The sequence below is a fragment of the Equus asinus genome, chromosome 5, assembly GCF_041296235.1.
Source record: "Equus asinus isolate D_3611 breed Donkey chromosome 5, EquAss-T2T_v2, whole genome shotgun sequence".
NCBI lineage: Eukaryota > Metazoa > Chordata > Mammalia > Perissodactyla > Equidae > Equus > Equus asinus.
Genome location: NC_091794.1, coordinates 93625681 through 93649414, shown reverse-complemented (window position 1 = coordinate 93649414; position 23734 = coordinate 93625681). Strand labels below are relative to the sequence as shown.

The 23734-nt window shown below is 41.8% G+C and overlaps 1 protein-coding gene across 3 annotated transcripts in view; it reads left to right on the top strand.

The window, feature by feature from the left end:
• The first annotated feature begins 254 nt into the window (after window positions 1-254).
• Window positions 255-23734, top strand: part of WDTC1 (WD and tetratricopeptide repeats 1) — a 62404-nt gene continuing 38924 nt past the window's right edge. For 2 of the 3 annotated variants that reach the window (XM_014853583.3, XM_014853581.3), the window contains exons 1-3: window positions 255-555; window positions 16224-16371; window positions 18084-18167. In XM_014853583.3, coding sequence (XP_014709069.1) covers window positions 16324-16371; window positions 18084-18167 — 132 coding nt within the window. In that variant the 5' untranslated portion in view covers window positions 255-555; window positions 16224-16323. Of the gene's footprint in view, window positions 556-4690; window positions 4828-16223; window positions 16372-18083; window positions 18168-23734 lie in introns of those variants that run through there. The other variant, XM_070510626.1, reaches the window with a different exon arrangement.

Here is a 23734-nt window from a genome sequence, read left to right as displayed (position 1 = left end):
CGCCTGCCCACTGGCTGCCGGTCGGGCGAGCGGCAAGGCGGATTGGTCGCGCCGGTGCGGGTCTCCCCCACTAGCAGGTTAGTGGGCGCCACCGGCAGCAGACGTTGACCGGGCGCGGGGCGTGGGGGGACCCGGCTCGCCATTCTGGAAACGGCCTGGCGCCGACTCCGTAGCGTAGCCGCCGGCTGGGAAGCGCGGGCCGGGGGCGGAGACTGCGTGGCGCAGGCGCGGTGCTGGGCTTCTCCTGGGTCCCCAGACAGCTGGAGGAGATAAACAGAGGAGGAGGAGGGAGGGGAGTGCGTGTGTGAGAGCGCGCGAGGGAGTGTGAGTGTGTGTGCGCGCGGGTGTGAGGCTGTGCGCAGGGGCGGGCGGAGGCGCTGTCCGGCCTCGGCCAGGCGCCAGGCGGGGAGCATGGGAAGGGGCTAGAGCTGCCCAGGCCCCCCAGCCCCCTCCCCGGGATCCGCGCCCCCGCTCCCGGGAGAGGGGCCGGGCCCCCCGGACGGACATGGGCTCCTGAAGTTGCGCCGCCGCTGGTCCTGGGAAGAGGCCTGACAGGTACGGGTAGCCGCCGCCCCCTGCCCTCCGCGGCCGCCGAGGCGAGGACCCGCTCCCGCAGCCCCGACACACGGGCCGCCAGCGCTGGGCCGGCCCTAGTCCTGCCGGCCCGGGGGTCTGAACCTGCCCGCTTCGGGACTCCGGGATGTCCCGAGAGGGGGCAGGCCTTGCCGGGGCGGAGGGCAGAGCGCGCTGGGGTCGGGATAGGGACGGAGGGCTAGCCGGGACGTCGGGGGAGGCTCTGCCAACGGAGAGGTGGAAGTCGTCCCATCACGGGACTTTTTTGCGGAGTTTTTGTTTGACATCTGATCTGTCTCAGGAAGAAGGGGGCAGGTGGAAGTGCCGGGAGGGCAACGTAGACCTGACCTGCTCACTTGGTTTCCTCTGTGTGTGTGTGTCTGTCCGTCCGTCGGTCCGTCCGTGTCCAGGCTTCTGGCAGCTGCAGATGCCTTCAGTGGCCCATCCTGGCACTAAACTGAACTCTGCCAAGGTGTTTCCACCAGGCGACTGTGGCGCTGTACAAAGGGCCTTTACTTGGGAACGGGCTTTTCAGTGCCCATTTCAAAGGGTAAATAGGAAGTGTAGAGTAGAAGAGAGACTGCGAACCAGCAGGATCCAATTCTCGTTTCTGAAAGCTGCAGTGGGACGCCTTCTTGCCAGCCAGGTTGAATTTGCTTAGTGCCCTCTGGCTCTCCTCTGCAGGTGTACTACTAGGGTCTCTAGGAAGGAGGTACCGGGACTTATGACTAATATCTAACAGCCTAATTTGACTATTGTCCCCGAAGTCCTTTTCTTCTATGACTTTCTTTAACTTCCTGGAGTAGTGGTAGAGCAACTTTAAAGTTTTCCTCTCAAGTTATGAGTTTAGAAGCCTGGTAGGGTGGCTGTAGCTTCCTCATTCTTCCGAAGGATGGGGTAGATGATCAGGGTGAAGTGTTACCTTTTAACAAAAACTGAAACAGTTTTGAGAGGAAAACTATTCTGAGGGCACCTCCTGACTCAGACGTTATGAAATCCCCTCCTAGGGCACAAGTATGCCCAGTGGCCTGCACTAAGCTTTTCTGTACCTTACGGTCCTTGGGTGGCCAGTCTGTTAACTGAGGTGAAGGAACTATTTAAGGCTATTTCTGGTTTGAGTTCTGGCTTATTCTTCCTTATAATGTTTATATTTTTAATTGAATTGAATCTTGGCTGTTGAGTATAATAACCAGATCCTCTTTCACAAACCAAGGAGTAACTAGTAGGCTCCTTTGGGCTGCGTCTGAGACTAACAATGGATTTCTTCAGTGCAGGTTGTTGTATTTCATTGACAGGTGGGAAACAAACTTTTCTGCCATAGTTTGTGATCATACTGCTTTAATTCTGGGGTCCTGCTATCCTTCCCTCTTTAGACCTCTTTGGAGATACTTATGTTCAAGTCACATCTCAATTTGTAGCAGCAGTTCTTTGGGTCAACTCTGCAGAATAACTGAACAACAATCCGTGTTTCTACCTGGGAGTCCTTCCCTTGAGGTCACTGAAGGAAAGAGAATATGTGTAATGATTATGGCGATGGTGTTAACATTGATGATTTGCCAGTTTTGAGTTTGAGAGTTGTCACAGAGCTGACAACTTTTCTACCTGGAAGGGAACTCAGTATTGACTCATGAGACATCATTTGTAGAATATTTCCACATACCTGAACTTGAGGATCTGGAAGGATACAACTGAAGACCTTGAAGCCCTCTGCTAAACATCTGTGGATCCTGATGGTCCAACTGTTAGGAAGACCCGGAACTGTGATTTTAATTATTCCTTAATTCTTTTTCTTTTTCTCCTCTCCTTTTTGAATTAGGGAATGTGGCCTGCATGTGCAGTCCTGGGTCTCAGAGAGGGAGTCATAGACAACTTGTAATATGGTAATACTCACCTTTTCTTTTGGGTCACTGGTTTAGTGATCCATCCTATTTCCTTTCTTCTTTGATCCTCACCTTTCCAGATTCTCCACTGCATCTTTGGGCTGCCATTGCAGATGGACCCACATAACTCCTAGGCTGTGCTTTCTTTTTAGCTATCTAAGAAGAAAGCTCTTCAAAAACCCAAGCCCTGGAAGTTGCCATCTGAAACCAATCCCTTGGTATTACACTTAATTCTGACTAATTTACTTTGAGAGATATTTACTAATTGGAATACATCCTAAAAAGTGACTGGCATTTATTGAAGGCCTGGTATATGTTGGGCTCTTTGCTGGATAGTGTTTTTACTTTATCTAATTTAACCCTCATGACTGCCCTGTGAGGTGAAAATCATTTTCCCTATTATACAGATGAAGATACAGGTTCAGAGAGGTTAAATAACTTGCTTAAGGTCTCACAGCTAGTAAGGGAGAGGATCAGAATTCAAACCCAGGTCTGACTCCTCTGGGACTGTGATACATGAGGATGAGCTGAAAGGACCAAAGCTAAAAGCCTAGGAGAACACCATACCTGCCTTCAAATACTTGAAGAACTGTCATGTGGAAAGAGAACTGGACTTTCTCTGTGTCATTTTGGAAGGAGTACTAGGATCAAAGGACAGAAATTCTGAGAGGTAGACATTGGCTTGATAGCAGAGAATTTGGCTTTCTAAAAACAAAATGGGCTGCCTTGTGAGGGAGTGAGTTACCTGTCATTGGAGGTATTCAAGAAGAGGCTTTGCCAATGCCACTTCTTATCAAGAATATGGTAGAGGAGTTCATCCTTCTGCAGGTAATTGGACTAAGTGGTCTTTTAGTATTTTAAATTCTTTTATTATGTGGAAATGATATCAAACTTCTGTCATTTTGATCTGTAAAAAACTAACATGTATTAAATACTTACTTTGTGCGAGGCACTTGCTAGACAGATTTCCTACAATATCTCATTTAATCCTCAGAAATTCCCTATGAGGTAGGTATTGTCATTATCCCCACTTTACAAATGAGGAAACTGAGGCTCCGGAAAGTAAAAAAATATATATATGCTGGAGGTTACATAGCTAACATTTGAACCTGTGTCTGCACCTTCTTAGCTGTGTCACGTGGGGTAAATCACGTGTCCTCTTGGAGCTACAGTTTCCTCATCTGTGAAATAAGACTTATGACAGCACCTAACTTACAATGAGTTTTTGAGGACTAAATGATGTAATGTATGCTTTTCACTAGACCTCACTGATTGCCCTCAAGAGCCTGTGTTTGGGGGTAAGGAGGTTCCACTTTGGCACTTTTAAGGTGAATTCGGGCCTCACTGAAACTGTGAGAGTTCTGGGGCTTGTTCTTTGTGCTGTTAATAATAGCTGCCTACTGCTTGAAGGGCTTTGTGGTGTTAGTGACTAATACCTTAAAAACTTGAGACCTGAATAAGAGGCGGATTTAGCCAACAGGTTGGAGTACAGGAGACTGTGTCAAAGGCCTTGTGGAAAGGAAATTCTCACCCTACTGTAGCATCAGATTCAGGGATCACTATTTGCATTTTTATATTTAATGTCTTAGGATGAACAAGGTCACAACTGCTAGAGCTGTGACAGACGTGCATGCCAAGAATAATAACCCTTAATCCCTCCTGTAGCCATCTGGGGAGGTTATTAACCCCATTTTCTTGGGGAGGGGGATGGACCAGAATCAGACCTTGCCCAGGTAGCTATCAGGGGCTCTCTGAGGCAGTGTTAGGATCAGGACCTTGATAAAATTTTGTCCTTGTTCATAACTCCCAGATTCTACTTTCAGAAAGCATAAAACTGTGCTTATCCCCGAACTTTTTAGGGAGACTTTCTTGGAATGGGAATCAGGCGTTTCTGGTCAGGCAGCTTCATCAGTTGAGGCCCGAGTGTTTGGATGCCGATGACTTACCTGCTTCCCTCCTGAGTCAGACATCTGGATATAACACTGCTGAAATTAAATTAGAAAGGAGGCATTTCCAATTGATTGGTTTAGCTTTCCTTGACCTTTCTGCTAGGAGTAAAGTTAGAGGGTGAAATGTCAAAGGCTTCCCTGTGAGAGATAATTAAATCATGGTGGGATCCGGAAGGATGCAAGTTAAAGCCAGAATCCAAGACTCTGGATGCTCTTAAATACAGTGAGAGAGGACAGCATTATCAAAATATGCTCCCTTTTCTCTTTCTGTTCCCTTCTACTACCTTAAGGTAATTGTGGCCCTAGGAGAAGGCAGATAAATTAGCTATGATCACTGAAAAGCAAAGTTCTGAAAACTTCAAGGAACATTTTTCACAAAGCTCAAATGGCGATACAGAACCCACTCAGGCAGAGAAGACATCAAGGTGAGTTTTCATCCAGAGCCTTCTAGAAAGTGAAGCATTTCCTAGGATGGACTTACACAGAGAAGTCCCAAATGGGGGCTCATTTGAGCCAGGAACCCCAAAGATGACAAAGAACTTTTCCAAAAATACTTTGCTGTTGGGCCTGTCCTATCAACCACACGTTTCCCAGATGCTGTCCTTGTGCCAACTTAGTCCATGACCCTGAAATGCACTCTTTAATTTTGTTTGAGACCAGCAGAGTCAAAGTGATTTTGATTCCTTGTTTAATCCTGAGGAATGGTGAGAGACAAAGTTTCTTTTAGGCGAGACAGCATGGACATGGTCTGATTAAAGATAGTAATAGTAACTATCTTTTAGTGGCCAACAGCCTGGGCCCTGGAGTTAAACTATCTAGTTTGACTCTCCATTTAATAAATGTAGCTTGGGGCAAATTAACTTCTCTGTGCCTCAGATCCTTTATCTGTAAAATGGGAATAATAATAGTACCTATCTCATGAAGTTGTTGTGAGGAGTCTGTCAGATAACACTTGTAAAATGCTTAGACTATTCAGTAAGTATTATTTACCAGGCTCAGTGTCAGGCTTTTTACATGTGTGGCTCTTCCTTTCCTCATTACTCTGCAAAGGTAGGCGTCATCCCTGTTTTACAGATTAGGAAACTGGTGTTTAGAAGTGCTGTCTCACAGAAAGTAGGTGGCAGAACTGGGATTTGAAGCTTAAGTCTGTGGGACTCCATGGCCCCACTCTTTTTGTTTTATTATGCTAGTTCCAGTGAGCTTTATGCATTGGAACTGCACTTTTTTCTCTTCTATAGGATTGCTCCAGTAGGAAAACCACCACAAATAGAGTGAAAGGAAACTTGCGTACATCTTTTGCATAATTCAGAATGTTGAAAGGGGGTCAGTTGTCACTCGGGCTGGGGGCACTCCCTGCAGTGGGAGGCAGCATGTCCAGAGGAAAGAGAATACAGATGGCTTGGGTTCCATCTCCAGTCTACTGCTACCCAGCAGTGTGTCCTTAGAATCATAGGCTAGTGGCATTGGAAGGGGTTTTGTAGGTCATCTCAGAGTCTGCCGCTCGTTTTACAGGTGGAGAAATAGGCTGAGAGAGTGAAATGCCTCACTCAGGGTCATACAGCCAGTAGGAGGCAGAGCCTGGTCTGGAGCACAAGACCCTAGATCCTAGTCCAGTGCTTTTCCTCAGTACCACATAGCATCGTGCTTCAGTTCTCCCATGTTAAATGGGGATGATAGTAGCTTTCCAGCTTCCTCACAGGATTGTTGTGAAGTTCAAATTAAAAGCATGAATGAAAGCACTCTGATAGTTATAAAACACTATCTAAATGCAAGGTAGTCACGCTGTTGTTACTTCAGCAAGAGTTTATTGGCACCTGCTAGCCCACATCACTCCTTGGAGACCTAGGAGGACCAATAGATGAATCAGATGAAGAGCTGACCCTTAGGATGCTTTTAGTCTTTTAAGGAAGAAAAGTCACATAAATAGTTACAGTTCAAGGTAGGAGACAGATGAAGGAAAGGGTGAGAACTAAATTTTCTTTGCATAAGTTGTGATTTTGAGGTAGAGAAAAGAAGAAAGGGTTTGGAGGCTTTTCTTTCTTTTTTATAATTGCAATATAGTTCACATACCATAAAATCTACCCTTTTGTTGTGTACAGTTCTGCACTTTTTAATATATTCACCAAGTTGTGCAACCATCACCACTATGTAATTCCAGAGCATTTTCCTCACCCTCGAAAAGAAACTCATATCCTCCAGCTATCACTGCCCACCCGCAATCACTCCCATCTTCCCCCTCAATCCTAGGCAACCACTAATCTACTTTCTATTTCTATAGCTTTTCCTATTCTTGGCATTTCAGATAAATGGATTCTTACAATGTGTGGCTTTTTTGTCTGGCTTCTTTCACTTAGCATAATGTTTTTGTTTCATCCATGTTGTAGCATGATTCAGTACTTTATTACTTTTTATGGCTGAATAATATTCTATTACATGGATATATCACATTTTATTTATCCATTGATGGACATTGGGTTGTTTCTGCTTCAGGGCTGTTATAACTAGTGCTGCTATGAGTGAACATTCATATACAAATTTTCATGTGGACATATATTTTCATTTCTCTTGGGTAGGTACCTAGGAGTGGAATTTCTGAGTCATGTGGCAGCTCTGTGTCTCACTTTTTAGGGGGAAGCTTTTCTTAAACAATTTTTTCTTATTACAAGTGATACTGTCACTCACACTTAGTAAGTATTACAGTGTGCCAGTTATCCTATGTAACCATCACAGCAGCCTATGAGGTAGGTACTGTTATTATCTCATGTAACAGATGAAAGTTTTTATTGAAGTGTTTCTTGAGCTCTTACCACATGGCAGGTATTGTGCTAAGTACTATGCAGTGCATTAGCTCATTTAATGTTCCAAATAACTCTGTGAGATAGCTGTTATTACATATACCTACATTGCAGGTTCAGAAAACCCTAGGAGCGGGGCTGGCCCCATGGCCAAGTGGTTAACTTCACATGCTCTGCTTTGGTGGCCCAGGGTTTCGTGGTTCCAATCCTGGGTGTAGACCTGGCAGTGTTCATCAAACCATCTTGAGGCAGTGTCCCACATAGCACAACTAGAAGGACCTACAACTAGAATATACAACTATGTACTGGGGGGCTTTGGGGAGAAGGGAAAAAAAAACGAAGATTGGCAACAGATGTTAGCTCAGGGCCAATCTTAAAAAAAACCCAAAAACCCAGGAGGGGCCGGCCTGGTGGCACAGCAGTTAAGTTCTCATGTTCTGCTTGGCGGCCTGGGGTTCTCAGGTTCGGATCCCGGGTGCAGACCTACGTGCCGTTTGTCAAACCTTGTTGTGGCAGGCATCCCACATAAAATAGAGGAAGATGGGCACAGCTCTTAGCTCAGGACCAGTCTCTTCCTCAGCAGAAAGAGAATTGGCAGCAGATGTTACCCAAGGCTAATCTTCCAAAGGGGGAAAAAAAAACCCAGGAGCTTAGAGAAGGTAAATAATTTTGCCCAATATCACACAACATAGCATGTGGTAGAGCCAGATTCAAACTCAAGTTCCTTTCAGTCCAAAGCTGGTTCCTAACTGCTATTTCTACATTATTATAAAAATAATAAATTTTAGCAGTAGAATACTTGGAAAATACAGAGGAACAGAAAGAAAAGAATATTGCCTGTTTTCTTACCAGAGAGATAACCACTGGCTAGCATTTTTGGTGCATATCCTTCTTGTCATAGCATTATAGGTATGTTGACTTTTTGGTTTGTCTTTTTACCCCCCAAGGCTGGAATGTCTATTTATGTGTTGAACCTGGTTTTCTAACTATGTGATTAATGGTTTTCCATTTCATTAATCAATCTTCCATGTTTTGAATGACTCTATGATAGGAAAGAAGGATTTTTGGACTTTATTAGAGAGAATTCCAAATATATACAAAATAAATAGAACAGTATATTGAATCCCCATGCACTCATCATCCTATTTCAACAACTGTCAACATTCTGCCATTCTTGTTTCATCTATACCTCCCCTGCTTTCCACCTCCCATTCTATTTTTTAGTTGAAATTTACAAACATTAAAATCCGCTAATCTTGACTGTACAATTTTTACAAATGGATATACCCATGTAACCAGTATTTCCAATACCATGTAACCCATCTTTCCATCAGTATATCGAACCTTTCTCTCCCTCAAGGAAGTTCTCAGATCTCCTATCCTTGTCAGTCTCCATGCCCCCAGGCAACACTTCTGATTTTTTTTTTAACTGTAATTTTGTTTGTTCTAGAACTTATTATAAATGTAGTCATACAGTATATATGTTTTTATGTCTCGCTTCTCTTGCTCAGAATCTATGAGATTCATCCATTGTTGCCAGTATCAGTAGTTTCTTTGTTTTTTTATGTATGTATAATAATTTGTTGGGATATAATTCATATACTATACAATTCACCCACTTAAAGTGTATAATTCAGTGATTTTTAGTATACTCATAGATGTGTGTAACAATCACCAGTCAATTTTAGAACATATTCATCATCTCAAAAAAAATCCTGAACCACAATGAAATACCACTTTGCACCTGTTAGAATGGCTATAATGGGGGGAGGGGGGGAAGCACTTGTTGGTGAGGATGTAGAGATATAGAACCCTTGTTCGTTGCTGGTGAGAAGGTAAAATGGTACACCTGCCGTGGAAAACTGTTTGACGATTCCTTAAAAAGTTAAAAATACTATATGACCCAGCAATTCCACTCCTAGATATATACCCAAAACAATTTAAAACAGGTACTCAAACAGGTACTTTTACACAAATGTTCGTAGAAGCACTGTTCACAACAGCCAACGAATGAATGGATAAACACAATGTGGCATATCAGTGCAGTGGAATAATAGCCATAAAAAGGAATGAAATAGTGATACATACTACAACATGGATGAACCTCAAAATGTATACTAAGTGAAAGAAGCCGGACAGAAAAGACCATGTGTTGAAAGGTTCCATTTATATGAAATATTTTGAATGGGTAAATTGATAGATACAGAAAGTAAGTTGGGGATGGCCCGGTGCTGAGGGGAGGAGGGACTAAGGACTAACTATTTAATGGATATAGAATTTTCTTTTGGGGTGATAGAAATGCTTTGGAACTAGCTGGAGGTGATAGTTGCACAACATTGTGAATGTACTAAATACCACTGAGTTTTACACTTTCAAATGATTAATTTTATGTTACCTGAATTTCACTTACATTTTTTTTAAAAAAAGGAAACATATCCTTTAGCTGTCATCCTTCTATCCCCCAAACCCTCCAACCTCAAGAAACCACAAATCTACTTTCTTTGCTGTAGATTTGCTTATTCTGGGTATTTCCTAGAGATGGAATTATATGATATGTGGTCTTCTTTCACTTAGCATAGCGTTTTCAAAGTTCATCTGTGTTGTAGCATGTAGCAGTACTTCATTCCTTTTTATGGCCAAATAACATTTCGTTGTATGTATATACCACATTTTGTTTATCCATTCATCAGTTGTTGGGCATTTGGGCTGTTTCCACTTTTTAGCTATTATGAATAATACTTTTAGCTACTGTAATAATGCCCCCCCATCCTACAGTGGAATCCCCAATGTCAGCATTGTCTCTGTGGTAGGAAAGGAAGTAAGGGAGAAATATTGTAACCATGCAGCTGAGCATAGATAATAGGAGTTAATCAGGTCTTAGTAGAATTCAGATTTGGCCAACATCTGTTGAGCATGTACTACAATCCAGGTACTATCATGTACTTTCGTATATATTTCATCATTCATTCCTCACAACAACCCATTGAAGTAGGTTAGCATCCCAGTTTTACGAATGAGGAAACTGAAACTCAGAAAGGTTAAGTAACTTCCCTAAGGAGGTGCCAATTGGCCCAGTGAGGGGGCTGGAATTCAGGCCCAGGTGCCTAAGTATATTAAGTTTGCTTCTTTTCCTGCTACATTATCCAGAGCCCAAGAAAGGACTGTGGCACACCTGAAATGGGTGGTTTTTCATGTTTGTTTGGATATTACCATTCAATCCTTGGTTCCATATGCGTAATCTTCACTGGGTGTACTTTGTTCTAAGGCTTGTTGACCTCAGACTATTATATTACTGGTACCCTTTGCATTATGAAGTAGATTAATTCCTCCAAATCAAGCTGTTAATTGAATTTTGTTTTCTTATTAGCTTCCTTTATAATAGTAGACATATGCCCATGGAAGAAAGTTTCCCAGTAGCCTAGGTTAAAAGTTTGTGGAAGGGATGGGGTTAAGTGGTGATATGTTAGGCATTTTAGGACTCCAGGCATAGAATACCTTTTGGGAGGTGTAACATCTGCATAGCAGCTCATATTTTCTTTATAACATTATGTCATATGTTTTTCTCTGTGCCTTAGGTATTTTTATATTTTTCATATTCCCAACACCCAGAAACTGGCTTCCTCCTTCCTCCTTTTCGTTGAGTATCAACTGGAGCTGGCCTGCAATATTCTAAAGTACAGTACATGCCATTCTTAAACCTCTGTACTCTAGCTAGAGAAAGTTTTTATTGAGCTTTCGTGTTCTGAAAACAAATTAACCCTCAATGTTGTTAAATCTTTAAGTGTGAAAATAAGGGTCTATTCAGTTAGTGCTATCTTTAGAATGAAGAATATACATTAAAAGTTGCTTGTGGTGTGTTAAAGTTCTCATTTTCCTTAGTGGTTTCCAAGTTGTCCTTTTTATTCTACTGTCATGTTTAGTTTGTTTTCTGCAGTGTCATTTTTGTACTTTGTTTTAAGTTGGATGAATAAATGAGTATAAACAAGATTTAATTTATTATTCCATGCTGTTCTTTCTCAGTTTACTGTCCTAGCTATCTATTTTGGTCATTTGGTTAAATTAGCCTTTTTTAGTCCCTCTATGGAGTTCTGATTACAGTAGCTTTGGTGCCATTGGCATTCAGTTAATGACGACTATATTGTGTGCTCTTGAAGAGAAGGATCTGTATTTGTCTTGTTCTTTGCCATATTTTCGAAGTCCGCCACAGTGCCTGGGACAATAGGCATTGAAAATTTTATCTTATGGATTCTTGAAGTCACTTATTTCAGTTTTTTTCCCTCTCAGCAGAACCGAATATTATGTAATTTGCATACTGCACCCGAGATAGAAATCCCCTTGATAGAGTCTTTTCTAGTGTTTAATCGTATATATAACTTCCTTTGCCAGTTCCAAATCTTTCATTCATATCATTCCACGTCTATGAGTTCTTTACTCTGTAGAATTGACTATTTCAGAGCCCTCCTTGAAATAATGCTTTTAAAATCTGGCCATGATTAAACCTTCTCATATTAAAATAACTGTTCATTTATTTATCTGATTATTTATATTTGAGAGATTTTTGGACTGAAATATGAAACTAGTTGTGCTCCTTGGTAGATCTGAGAGTGTTTCCCCCCGATATGAACCCTTTAAATAATCTCTTCGTAGAAGTGTTTCCAGTTAACGCTTGTCTGCTTGTAAAAGTTTGTGGAAAGGCATTGAATCCCTGTTTCCTTGAGAGGGGAGAAGGTAGCCGTGCTCCAAAAAGAGCTGTCTGCCAGGATGCCATCATTTCTTCTCAGGATGGGAACAGAAATGTTCACCAAAATGCTAACTGAACAATAGTTATATTAAATTTGACATTTTGGGGGCTGGCCCCATGGCCGAATGGTTAAGTTCGCATGCTCCACTGCAGGTGGCCCAGTGTTTCGTCGGTTCAAATCCTGGGCGCGGACATGGCACTACTCATCAAACCACCCTGAGGCAGCATCCCACATGCCACAACTAGAAGGACCCACAATGAAGAATATACAACTATGCACCAGGGAGCTTTGGGGAGAAAAAAGGAAAAAAGTAAAATCTTTAAAAAAATTAATAAATTTGACATTTTGGTATTTTAAATCTCTGCCTACCAGTCTGATATTGTTTTAAATCCCAGTTTCCTTCTTGCCATTTACCTGAATTGTGTTGGTTTTTTGCTTGTCTGGTTTCTCTGCTTTATCCTCCTCTTGTTCCTTTTAGTATTTTCAAGCCGCACACCAATCTTAGCTAAAGCGCCTTGCCTTTGATTCTGTGCTGTCTTGGTATAGATACTATGTCTTCCATCTCGGTATTCCCCCATGTCTAGCACAGTGCTTGGTACTTGGTAAATACTCAGTGAATGTTTTAAGAAAATTAATGAATGAGTAGTGACAATTTAGTTGGCTCTTTTGGTGGATTCTCATGGTGATCATTACTCTAAGAATTACATACCATGATGGTTAAAAGTGCATACAGCTCTGGGTTTGAATGCCTGCTCCAGCTCCAGTCTATTAGCTGTGTGACATAGTGAAAATTGTTTCATGTCCACGACTCTATTTCCTTATCTACAAAACGATGATAGTAACAGCATCTACCATACAAGCTTTTTGAACCAGTCTTCCTCTACAGCCTTAGCACTGGTTGTTCTCTTTCCTCAGAAGGGTCCTCCCATGGTTCTTTGCGACTTCTTGTTATTCATGTTGCTCCTTGAATGTCATCTTCTCAGAGAGCCCCTTTGTATCAGGCAAGATTTGTACTTGTGAGCAACAGAAACCAACCTCAGCTGATTATTGAAAGGATAGTAGGGAAACTCACAAAATATCAGAGAAGGCCACAAAGCCAGGCTTGAAGAATGGGCTCGAACAAGGGAAACTGGGAAGCAGCCAGGACCCACAGCCAAAATCATTCACAGAACCAGTCCATGAGGTCATTGCTGCCACTTATACAGCTTACACCACTACCACCAGCTGACTGGACCTTAATGGCCACTATAGCCACTCCTTGCTGCTATCGTGGACTCTCGTGGTCCTCTTATTCTTTGATACCAGATCCCAATTAAGGTCTGGGGCTGATGTGTCTGGTTGCCATAGCCAGGGCCGTATACACACACTCTAGCTGCAAGCAAGCCTCAGAAAGAGAATCTTAGTCTCCACCGTTCTCACTTCATAGTGGAAAGGCGCTATGCCTCCCACCAGACTCATTAGATGGGAAATTCCCAAAATACAGGAAGGGATTCAGATGCTAAGCAGCCAGAAAACTCCACAGATGTGCACTACATCTTCTTTGACCTCCAGTCTAAAAGTAGCCCATCAGTCACTCTTGTATCAACCTGTTTTATTTTCATCGTAGCACTTCTCATTACTGGATATATTCTTATTTCATTTGTATTATCATTCATTATCTGTCCCCTCTAGAATGCTAGAATGTAAGTACCATGAGAGTAAGGAATTTGCCTGTTTTGTTCACTGCTGAATCCCCTGGGCCTGGAATAGTACCTGGCATATAGTGGAAGCTTCTTGTGCTCATTTGTTGAATGAATGACCATAAAGCACTAAGCACAATTCCTGGTACATAGTAAGTGCATAATATTTGGCAACTTACTATTTCTTAGCAGATAAAAGTATTTTTATTCTTTTCAAAATAGAATTAAACAAAAAACTTTTTACTTAACATTATTTCATTTGACTTTCCCAGAAGTCTTCTAAGGAAAAGGATGTTGGGGTAGAGAGTGAGGCTGTTTCTGGTGAAGCATGCGTGTCCCCTTCAGTGCTTGTTCCAGCGCCTCCTGTGCCTGGGAGTCACAGGAGTGAGTACTGACTTGGAGAGATGGAGGCTTGACCAAGGCCACGTGCTGGTGTTAATACCAGATATGCTCACTGACTTTGGTGTTCTTTCCACTCTGAGCCTTACCCCATATTCTTGGTGATTGTGAGGGAAGTTACTGTTGTTGTTTTGGCTCTGACCGTTATATCACAAACCAGAACCATAAACACAGTTGTAGGCCATTGTTTACTTTATGTCAGTTTGTTCAAATTTACATTTTTAATTTGATGGCCAAAGGCCCTTGGAAAAGCCATCATGAAACTGTAGTTGTTCTCAGTTGACATCCCTTGATGTTCTTGGTGCTCCCAGGTTTTGTGATCCTAGGTAGTGTTAGTGACTTCCATATCTCCTTGGTAATGCTCACTAAGATGCAGTGCTGATAGCTTCCACATTTTAAGGGAAGGTTCTTGCCCTTTTAAGAACCTATGATCCCAAAACAGATCATGGAGGCATAAGCCCCAAAGAACTTTGACTGAATACGAACATCAGGCAGCAAGTTCTTTATTGTCCTACTGTGTGCCTGGCACTAAAGAAAAAAAATCCGCAATAACATGGTGTTTATATAGAGAGTTTCCTTTTGTAGGTTAAATGCCAAAGGAAAGGAAGGAGTCTGCCCACAGATCAGGTGGAGAAAGGTGTGATTTCAGGAAGCTGGGCATCTGCAGGAGGCCAGCTGATGGAAAGCCAGAGGCAGGAGATCCAGCAGTGGCCTCGGGAGGTCTTGCTGGCTTGGGAGGGTTGACAGAGAGGCCTGGTGGGCCTTGAGAGCCATCATCACCGTACAAAGGGCCATCATGGGGAAGAAAGACTAGACCTTCTATGTGGCTCTAGAGGTGGAACCGGGACCAAAAGGTGGAAATAAACGGGTGACAGAACTTTATTTTAAAAGCTGATGGTTTATTTTTTCCTCCTGATTACAAAATTAATGTGCTTTTATAGAAAAAATTTGAAAACTTCATAAAGTAAAAGGAAAAATGTCAGTCATACTATTATCCAAAGACAGCTATTATTATTTTTTATTTTTTTATTTTTATTTTTGTGTGTGTGAGGAAGATTGGCCCTGAGCTAACATCTATTGCCAGTCTTCCACTTTTTGCTTGAGGAAGATTGTCACTGAGCTAACATCTGTGCCAACCTTCCTCTATTTTATGTGGGATGCCACCACAGCGTGGCTTGATGAGCGGTGCTAGGTCCACGCTGGGGATCCGAACCTGTGAACCCCAGGCCGCTGAAGCAGAGTGCACGAACTTAACCACTACACCACTGGGCCGGCCCCTATATTTCCTTTCTTAAACATAGCTGTGATAATTTTGTTTATTGAAAAAGCATCATGTTATTATATAAACGTTTGTTGGGATGTAAGCATTTTTTCTTCGTAAGTAGCATTTCTAATGCTGTGTAATATCATATGGATATACCTTATTTGGCTGTTCCTCTATCATTGGAAACTTGGGTGTTTTTAATTTTTTTGCTGTTACGAAATCTGTGATGGGTATGCTTGGGTATGCAACTTTTCTGTTTCTTATATTTTGTGTTTTCTTATGGTAAATTATCAGAAATGAGGTTACTAGGTCTTTCTCACTGTCAGTTGTATAATAGAGGAATGAGTTGCTTCAAGAGGTCATGAGACAGAAAGCCTACCTATCAGGATTGTGAAGGGGGATTTCTCTATTGGATTGTATCTTGGACATGGTCACCATTATATTTCCTGTCTGCTCTTTGATTCTGTGAATCTGTTAGATGGTTGGGTGTTCTGTCTGTGATACTGATTTGGTTTTGGCGAAAGCTAAGCTGAGGGTCAGGGATTTGAAGCATAAATAAAGGTTTCAGACTGGTTGCCACAGATGCATACTGAGCAAGTGAAACTGGATATCTTTCGTGCTGTGTGCCTTGTTCTTACCTTCAAGATATACTTCCATCTTCCTTCATACTCATATCCAACTCCCCATTTTCTGGTGAGGCACACATGACTCCTTCAGTGTGTGTTCCAATACTTCCTGTGGCTGTGAGTCATTGTCTCCCCGCCCTCCTACCCGCTACACCCTCCACAGGTTCTTCACCACTGTGGAGTAGGCCTATCGTGTCATAAACCATAGGCTATAGCCAGTTTACTGGGTGGGCTGGTGGGCAGTTTGAGGGGTGGAATCAGGTCTCTGAAGCCACCTTATTCCATCCTGCAAGGTTTGATGATGTTTTTTCCCCAGGTAATTAAATGTGTGTCTTGTGGACCTGGGCTTGGCTGGAATGCTCAAGGGTCCTGAAGATCCTTCTATAGCTTCCTTCTGTTGAATCCATTAAGAGAAGATGGCAAAAGTCAACATAACTAGAGACCTCATCCATAGGCAGATCAAGGTAAGCAGCCCAAACCTTTGAACCAGAACATGAGCTCCTTTTTCTTCCACAGATTCATTTTACAGCTGATGAAACGGAGGTTTACAGTCTGTGACTTGCTTAAAGTCACATAGCTAATGAGTGGCTAATTAGACCCAGGACTAGAATCAAGGTCTCTTGACTCCCATCTTCTTTTACCCGAGAACATGGAATTCATGGAGACTCCTCTGTCCAAATGCTTGTACGTGGGCTGCTGAGATTAATGGAGGCTGATGAGGGGAGGCTGATCAGTGTGTTGTGCATGTGTGTGCACATCCGTGTGTGTGGAAGGGGATGCAGCAGGAGTAAACATAGCTTCTTCATGTTGTTCTGGGAGATAAGTTGTATGTATAACAGAATCTGGGAGAGTCTTAGTCCGAGGTCAGCTTAGACTTTCTTCTCTTCTCTTCTTTGAGGGTCTCCTGTACCAAAGCCTGCACCTGTCCTCTGCAGTCTGTACACAGAAGACACTCCAATACTGTGAGATGAATGGATGACTGGGCAGTCAAGTTCATTTAGCGAGGTAGCCCAGGCATTGTCAGGGAAACCCTCAGTAAAGGAGGACGGGGATTTAATGGAAGAGATTCAACCAAGACATGTTGTTCTTCTGTAGTACCCCAAGCTGGGGTCAGGAGCTGAACCTCACCATTGCCCTAATTAACTACATATAAAACTTTATTTTACCTCCCTGTGTCTCAGTTTTCTGTTGTGATATTCTGTTGTGACATTAAGTGATAATGTCTGAGTGCCTGCAGACTGATCTTGAGAATGAAATCCAAAAGAACATAAGAAAGTTCTTTGAAAAGGTTAAGTGCTAAAAAAATTTTTAGTTAAAAATCTTTTTTTTTTTTGAGGAAGATTAACCCTGAGCTAACATCAGCTACCAATCCTCTTTTTGCTGAGGAAGACTGGCCCTGAGCTAACATGTGTGTCCATCTTCCTCTACTTTATATGTGGGACGCCTGCCACAGCATAGCTTGCCAAGCAATGCCGTGTCCGCACCTGGGATCTGAACCGGTGTACCCTGGGCCACCGAAGCGGAACGAGCGAACTTAACCACTGTGCCACCGGGCCGGCCCCTAATTAAAAATCTTTTAAAAATTAAGTGGCCTGCAGTGTAAGCTGTGGTCATCATCCAGAAGGATTGAGTCCAGCCCTGTACATGAGCCATGTACTTGGTGCACGTTAGTCTGTGTTTTGTGTATTTTTCCCTGCATCCTTGAATCCTTTTGGAGCTTTGTCCATTTATAGGTTTTTTTGTGATTTCATTAGACTGAGTGGCCCTCAAGGGCAAGGACCATTTCCTAGAGGCACAGGATCGTAGAGTTGGGGGGGTCCATGCAAGTTATTTTTTTTCTTTGTATATTCCCTACACTATGTATCCTAAAGACAGTGCCCACCCTCTCCAGCCTAAATATGGAAAAATTCCCTATTTATTGTTTCCAATTTTTTCTTTCCTTTTTTTCATTTTTGACTTTTTTTTGTAACCCAACAAGCACAACTTAGTGCTTAATTATATATTTTCTTCTGTCATTCTCTAATCCCTGCCCAAGTACAGTGCAAGCTACCGCCAGCCAATTTCTTATCTTTTCTAGTTCCTGTGGTGCCCAGCACAGAGCTGGACACATAAGAGGCACATAGTAAATCATGTTGAATTGAGTCAATGAAACTATGAGTTTGTTTCTGTCTCCCAGGAGCGGGGTGCCCTGAGCTTTGAGCGGCGCTACCATGTCACTGACCCCTTTATCAGACGACTGGGCCTGGAAGCAGAGCTGCAGGTAAGAGATCCAGTTTACACCCTAGATGCAGATGGCCAGCTCTCCATCCTCTGCCTGCAGACAATCCTCTTGGCATCATTCAAGCATAAACAAGTTTTTCTCTGCAGGTCATACCTGAAGGTTACCTCTCCTTTCCAGCAGTTTTATTAGGCAGGCAAATCTGAATCAAGATTAGTGATTGACATGGTCACACAGAAATTATGTTTTGGTTGTATTATTTGCTCTGTGCTTGAAAAAAGGTTGTTTAGTTGCACACCACTGTTTTTACTATTGGCTTGGACGGTGATGATCTCACCTTTGAACAAGAATTTAGAGTTTACAAAGTATTTTTATACACACACACCCACACGTGCACACACACATGCTTTCTCATTATAGCTTCAAAGAAATGCTGTGGGGAGGTCGATAGGGAAAAGGTATTAAAAAAAAACAAAAACGGGTTTAGAAAGGTCACATACCTTGTCCAGTGTTGTCCTGTGTGTCCATGGGGAGCCAAGGCTTCAGAAGTTCAGGTTTTTCATTGTGTCTAACACAGAGACTCCATAATGTTAGTTCCATTCTCTTTCTTTCCTCAAGATCATGTTTTGAATCCAACTTTTAGCTATCCTATCCAACTTAGTGTTATCTGCAGGTTGAGTAAGAATTCTCTTTGGTTTCTTCAGGATAGTGTTTTTAAGTGATTATGTTGATCTTAGAAAAAGACTAGAAAGAAATTTATTGAGTGTTAACAGTGTTATCTCAAGGTAATGATATAATAGATAACTGTTGTGCTTTCTTTTAATTATAAACTTTTATCCATTATAAAATATGACTACATTAATAGTAATATGGAAAAAGTAAGTAAAAATTGCTTTAGTCCCACCTCCCTAATACAATTACTATTAGCATTTTGTATACTTCCTTTTATCTCCTGCATGTTTTTACAAAATTGTAATCATACTTTACATTGAATTTTCTGTATTTTTTTTTTTAAAGATTTTATTATTTCCTTTTCTCCCCAAAGCCCCCCCATGTACATAGTTGTATATTCTTTCGTTGTGGGTTCTTCTAGTTGTGGCATGTGGGACGCTGCCTCAGCGTGGTCTGATGAGCAGTGCCATGTCCGCGCCCAGGATTCGAACCAACGAAACACTGGGCTGCCTGCAGCGGAGCGCGCGAACTTAACCACTCGGCCACAGGGCCAGCCCCGAATTTTCTGTATTTTTTAAGTTCACATATAATAATCCTTTTCTCCATGTAACCAAGTTGTCTGCAGAGCTTTCACTTAAAATTTTTTTTCTGATTATAGAAGCAATAAATGCCATAGTAGAAAATACGGAATAGACAGAAAAATATAGAGAAGAAACAAATTAACTTTTATTTCTACCATCTAGAGATAAACATTGTTAATGTTTGGTATACCACCTTTGTGTATTATGAAGCAGAATACTAGTTAAGAGATGGGCATTGGAGCTAGATAAATTAAGTTTCAAGACCTATCTTCTCCACAGCTATATATGCTTGTGCAAGTTACCCCTAGGTGCCTGATCTGTAAAACAGAGCAATAACTGAGAATCACTGTGACAATTAAATGAGAAGATTTGTGTGAAGTGTTTCGTACAGTGCCTGGATCATAGTGAGCTAGTTCAGTAAATAACGATTATGATTCTTAAGTCTTCCAGTTTTTTCCATGCTTATGTAAACTTTTTTGCTACAAAATGGGGCTCATACCATTTACTCAGTTTGGTAAACTCCTTTTATATCATGATTGTTTTCCCATATCTCTAAGAATTCTTTGAAGACGTAGTATTTTGAGATATTTTGTTATTTATCCTTTACTCTGTTCTTTTTAGTTTCTCTGCATCTTTCCTTTGGAACATAACTCAAAGTATGTCCCTCTAGTGCCGTTGGGGGCAGGGCGAGGAGGATTTTACCTCGAAGAGGACATTTGGCAATGTCCAGAAGTAATTTTGGTTGTGAAAACTAGAAGGGTACTACTGGCATATAGTGAGTAGAGGCTGGAGATGCTGCCAAACGTCCTAGAATGTGCAGTACAACAAAGAATTAAGCAACCCCAAATGTCAATAATGCCGAGGTTGAGAAACCCTGCTCTGGTGGATGCTAAGTAGACAGTGACCCCTGGCGTACTAGACCCCTCCTTTTGGCTCTGCCTCCACCCAGCCCATGTTGTCTCTACCATCTCTTCCTGGTTTGATAACTTTGTCCAGAATAGACTTGGAAACTTCTATGAACACAAAATGGGATTCCATCTATTGTTTCCCAAGGGCTAGAACTCAAAAACAAAATTGTTTTAAAGTGGACTGTTTCAGTTTGCACTTGTCTAAAGGCCACCTTGGCCAGGACCTGTAGTAGCAGCACATAGTATGAAGGAATGTACATAGGCTTAGATGTTTAAAAAGAAAGACCTAGTTTAAATCCCAGCTTTGTCACTTGTGAGACTTAGAGAAGTGAGAGCAGATGGAAAGAAGAAGACTGGGAGAAAAATAGGTTTGGGAGAACATCAGAGATTGGACATGTTAAGTTGGGAAACCTGTTGGATAGCTTTGTGGAGATGTCAGGTAAGAACTTGACGGTACTAATCGGGAGAGAGATGTGGACTATGGGGGAAAATCTGGAGACAGAAGTAGCAATGGAGCCACAGAGAATAGGGTCCAAGACCTACCTCTGACGCACTCCAGCTTTCAGAAGTTGATTACAAGCTAAGGAGATAAAAACTTAACCAAGAAAGAATAGTCAGTGAAGTGGAAAAGAAACAAAACCGGGAGAGAGTAAAGGCCAATTAATGAGAGTATGTCAAGACAGAAGGAGTGGTCAGTTGTAGTCTGTGCTGAGAGGTTGAGTAAGGTAAGGACAAAACAGTAACCGTGGTCTTGACTAGAGCAGTTTTGCTGGAGTGGTGGGAATAGATGCTAGATTGGAGGGGCTGAGGAGTGATTGGAGGTGGAGAAGTGGCAACAGCAAGTATAGACAACTCTCTTTTTTCTTCCTTTTTTTTTAGAGGGTGATGGAAATTTCTCTCCCTCCCTCACTTCACCCCTCCCTCCTTCCACCCTCTCTCCCTTCCTTCCCTCCCTCTCTTCCTCCCTCCCCCACCTTCCTTCCTTTCCTCTCTTCCTTTCTTCCGTTCCCCCAGATGAAAGGAATGTGGCATGTAAGCAGTCAGAAGGGTAAACTGTCAAAGATACCGGCTCTTGTCCCTCTACACCTACTCTTCACCTTTTTTCTTCAGCTCACTACCTGGGCAGCTCATTTGCACAGATAGGTCAGTGGTCACTCTTCTGGTTGGCTTTAACTGATGGGGAGTCATTTCAGGAGATTGGAGGAAGAATGACATCTTTTTTATTCTCCTCGTTTCCTCTCTTCAAAGTAATTTTGTTTTTTTTCCAGCTTTGTTGAGATTGTAAACAACTCTTCAAAAGCTTTGTTTACAAAAGGAAACAGAAGTATGGGGCAGTAGCTGGAGGGTTCTATGGGATCAAAGGAGAGATTTGTAAGAATGGGAAGAAATACTAGAGGATGTTTGTATGTTGATGAGAGAGGAAGGGATTGCTAATATAGGAGAAGGACAGAATGACTGAAGGACCAAAATCCTGGGGAAGGCTGGAAGGGATGGGATTCAGAGTTCAAGCAGAGGACTTGGCCTCTCATAAGAGCAAAGACATTTCTATCGTTGTTAGAGGATCCAATGGATCTGGGATCAGGAGAGGGGCATAGACTGGGATAAAAACTGGAGAGTCATGGACATAGAGAGTCTATAGTAGCAGTTCTTAAAGTGTGGTCTGCAGAGCCCTGGGGATCCCTACGACCTTTTTAAGGGAATCCATGAGGTCAAAGCTACTTTCATAGTAATACTAAAGACATTATTTGCAAAAAACCCCAAAAAACAAAAGTGAATTCGTTTAAAAATTTACAAAATAAAAAATGGTAGTAAAACTACTGTCACCTTAGCATGAATCAAGGCAAGTAGCGTTGAACTGTTGTTGAATTATTCGCCTCATGCACTTGCAGTGATCAAAGAAAGAAGGCAGTTTTACTTAAAATGTCCTTGATGTGAAGCAGTAAAAGTTATTAATTTTGTTCATTTTCAACCCTTAAGCACACATCTCTCTAGTATTCTGTCTTCTGGGATGGGAGGATCTATAAAATACTGCTGTTGCATACTGAACTAGGATGGTTGTCTTGAGGAAAAGCACTTGTTCAGTTGTTTGAGTTGCAAGCTCGACTAGCCACTTTTTTCATGAAACACTATCTGAAAGAATGAGTAGCAGGTGAAAACTGTGGCTATTCAAACATGGGTATTTGGCAGACATTTTCTTAAAAATGAATGAAGTGAGCTGTCACTTCAAGAAAAACAACTGACAGTTATTTGTTGCCAAGGATAAAATTTGAGCTTTTAAGCAGAATCACAAAAAAAGAACATAAAAAAAACTTGTATCTGCCACCATGAGCTTGATAGCTTCTCAATATTTAAAAGACTTTTTTGATAAGATCTGTGGTGATGTTAACAGATGTCAACAATATTGTATAGTGAATGTTAACATTTGAAGATCTTCAAATTCAGTGAGTCGCTGTTTTCAAAATGACCACTGTATGGTGGAACAGAGTCATACATGCTTAAAAAACCTGTGCATAATGCAGAATAGACCAATAGGTTTTAATGTAGCAGGGTACCAATAGTTCATTTATGTGGTTTCAGATTCCACATTGTAACTTGAAGAAAGCATTACTTGTAGAGTTTGACAAGAAGGATATCTACAATTATTTGAAAAGGCTATTAAAATACTCCTCCCTATTCAAACTACTTATATTTGTGAGGCTGGATTTTCTTTATATACTTCAACCAAAATAACAATTTGCAACAAACTGAATACAAAAGTAGGTATGAGAACCCAGTTGTCTTCCATTAAACTGGACATTAAAGAGGTTTGCAAAAATGTAAAGCAACACCACTTTTCTCATTAAATTCTTCTATCTTGGAAAATATAGTTACTTTTCATTTAAAATGTGTTAGTTTATTTTTATCATTATTGTTATTTTTATTATTTTTCTTCTTCTCCCCAAAGTTCCCCATTACATAGTTGTATATTCTAGTTAGGGCCTTCTGGCTGTGCTATGTCGGACGCCGCTTCAGCATGGCTTGACGAGCAGTGCCATGTCTACGCCTACGATCCAAACCGGCGAAACCCTGGGCCACCAAAGCGGAGCGTATGAACTCAATCACTCAGCTGTGGGGCTGGCCCCTATTGTTATTTTCAAATGAAATTAATAGCATGAGATATTGCTTTATTTTCTAGTATGGTAAATATCAATCAGTATAACCCCTATAAACAAAAGCTCTTTGAGGTCCTCAATTATTATGAGGATTATTTGATCCTCAATAATTTTGAATAGTTTAAAGGGATTTTGAGACTAAAAACTTTGAGAACCAGTGGTCTATAGAGTCATGAAACAGCCTGACTAGATAATATCCCCTGGGGAGAAAGTAGGAGAGAGAAGAGGGCCCAGGACCAAGAACCAAGGTGTTTCAACATTTAGAGATTACCTGCTTCTTCTCTTACTCTACCCAC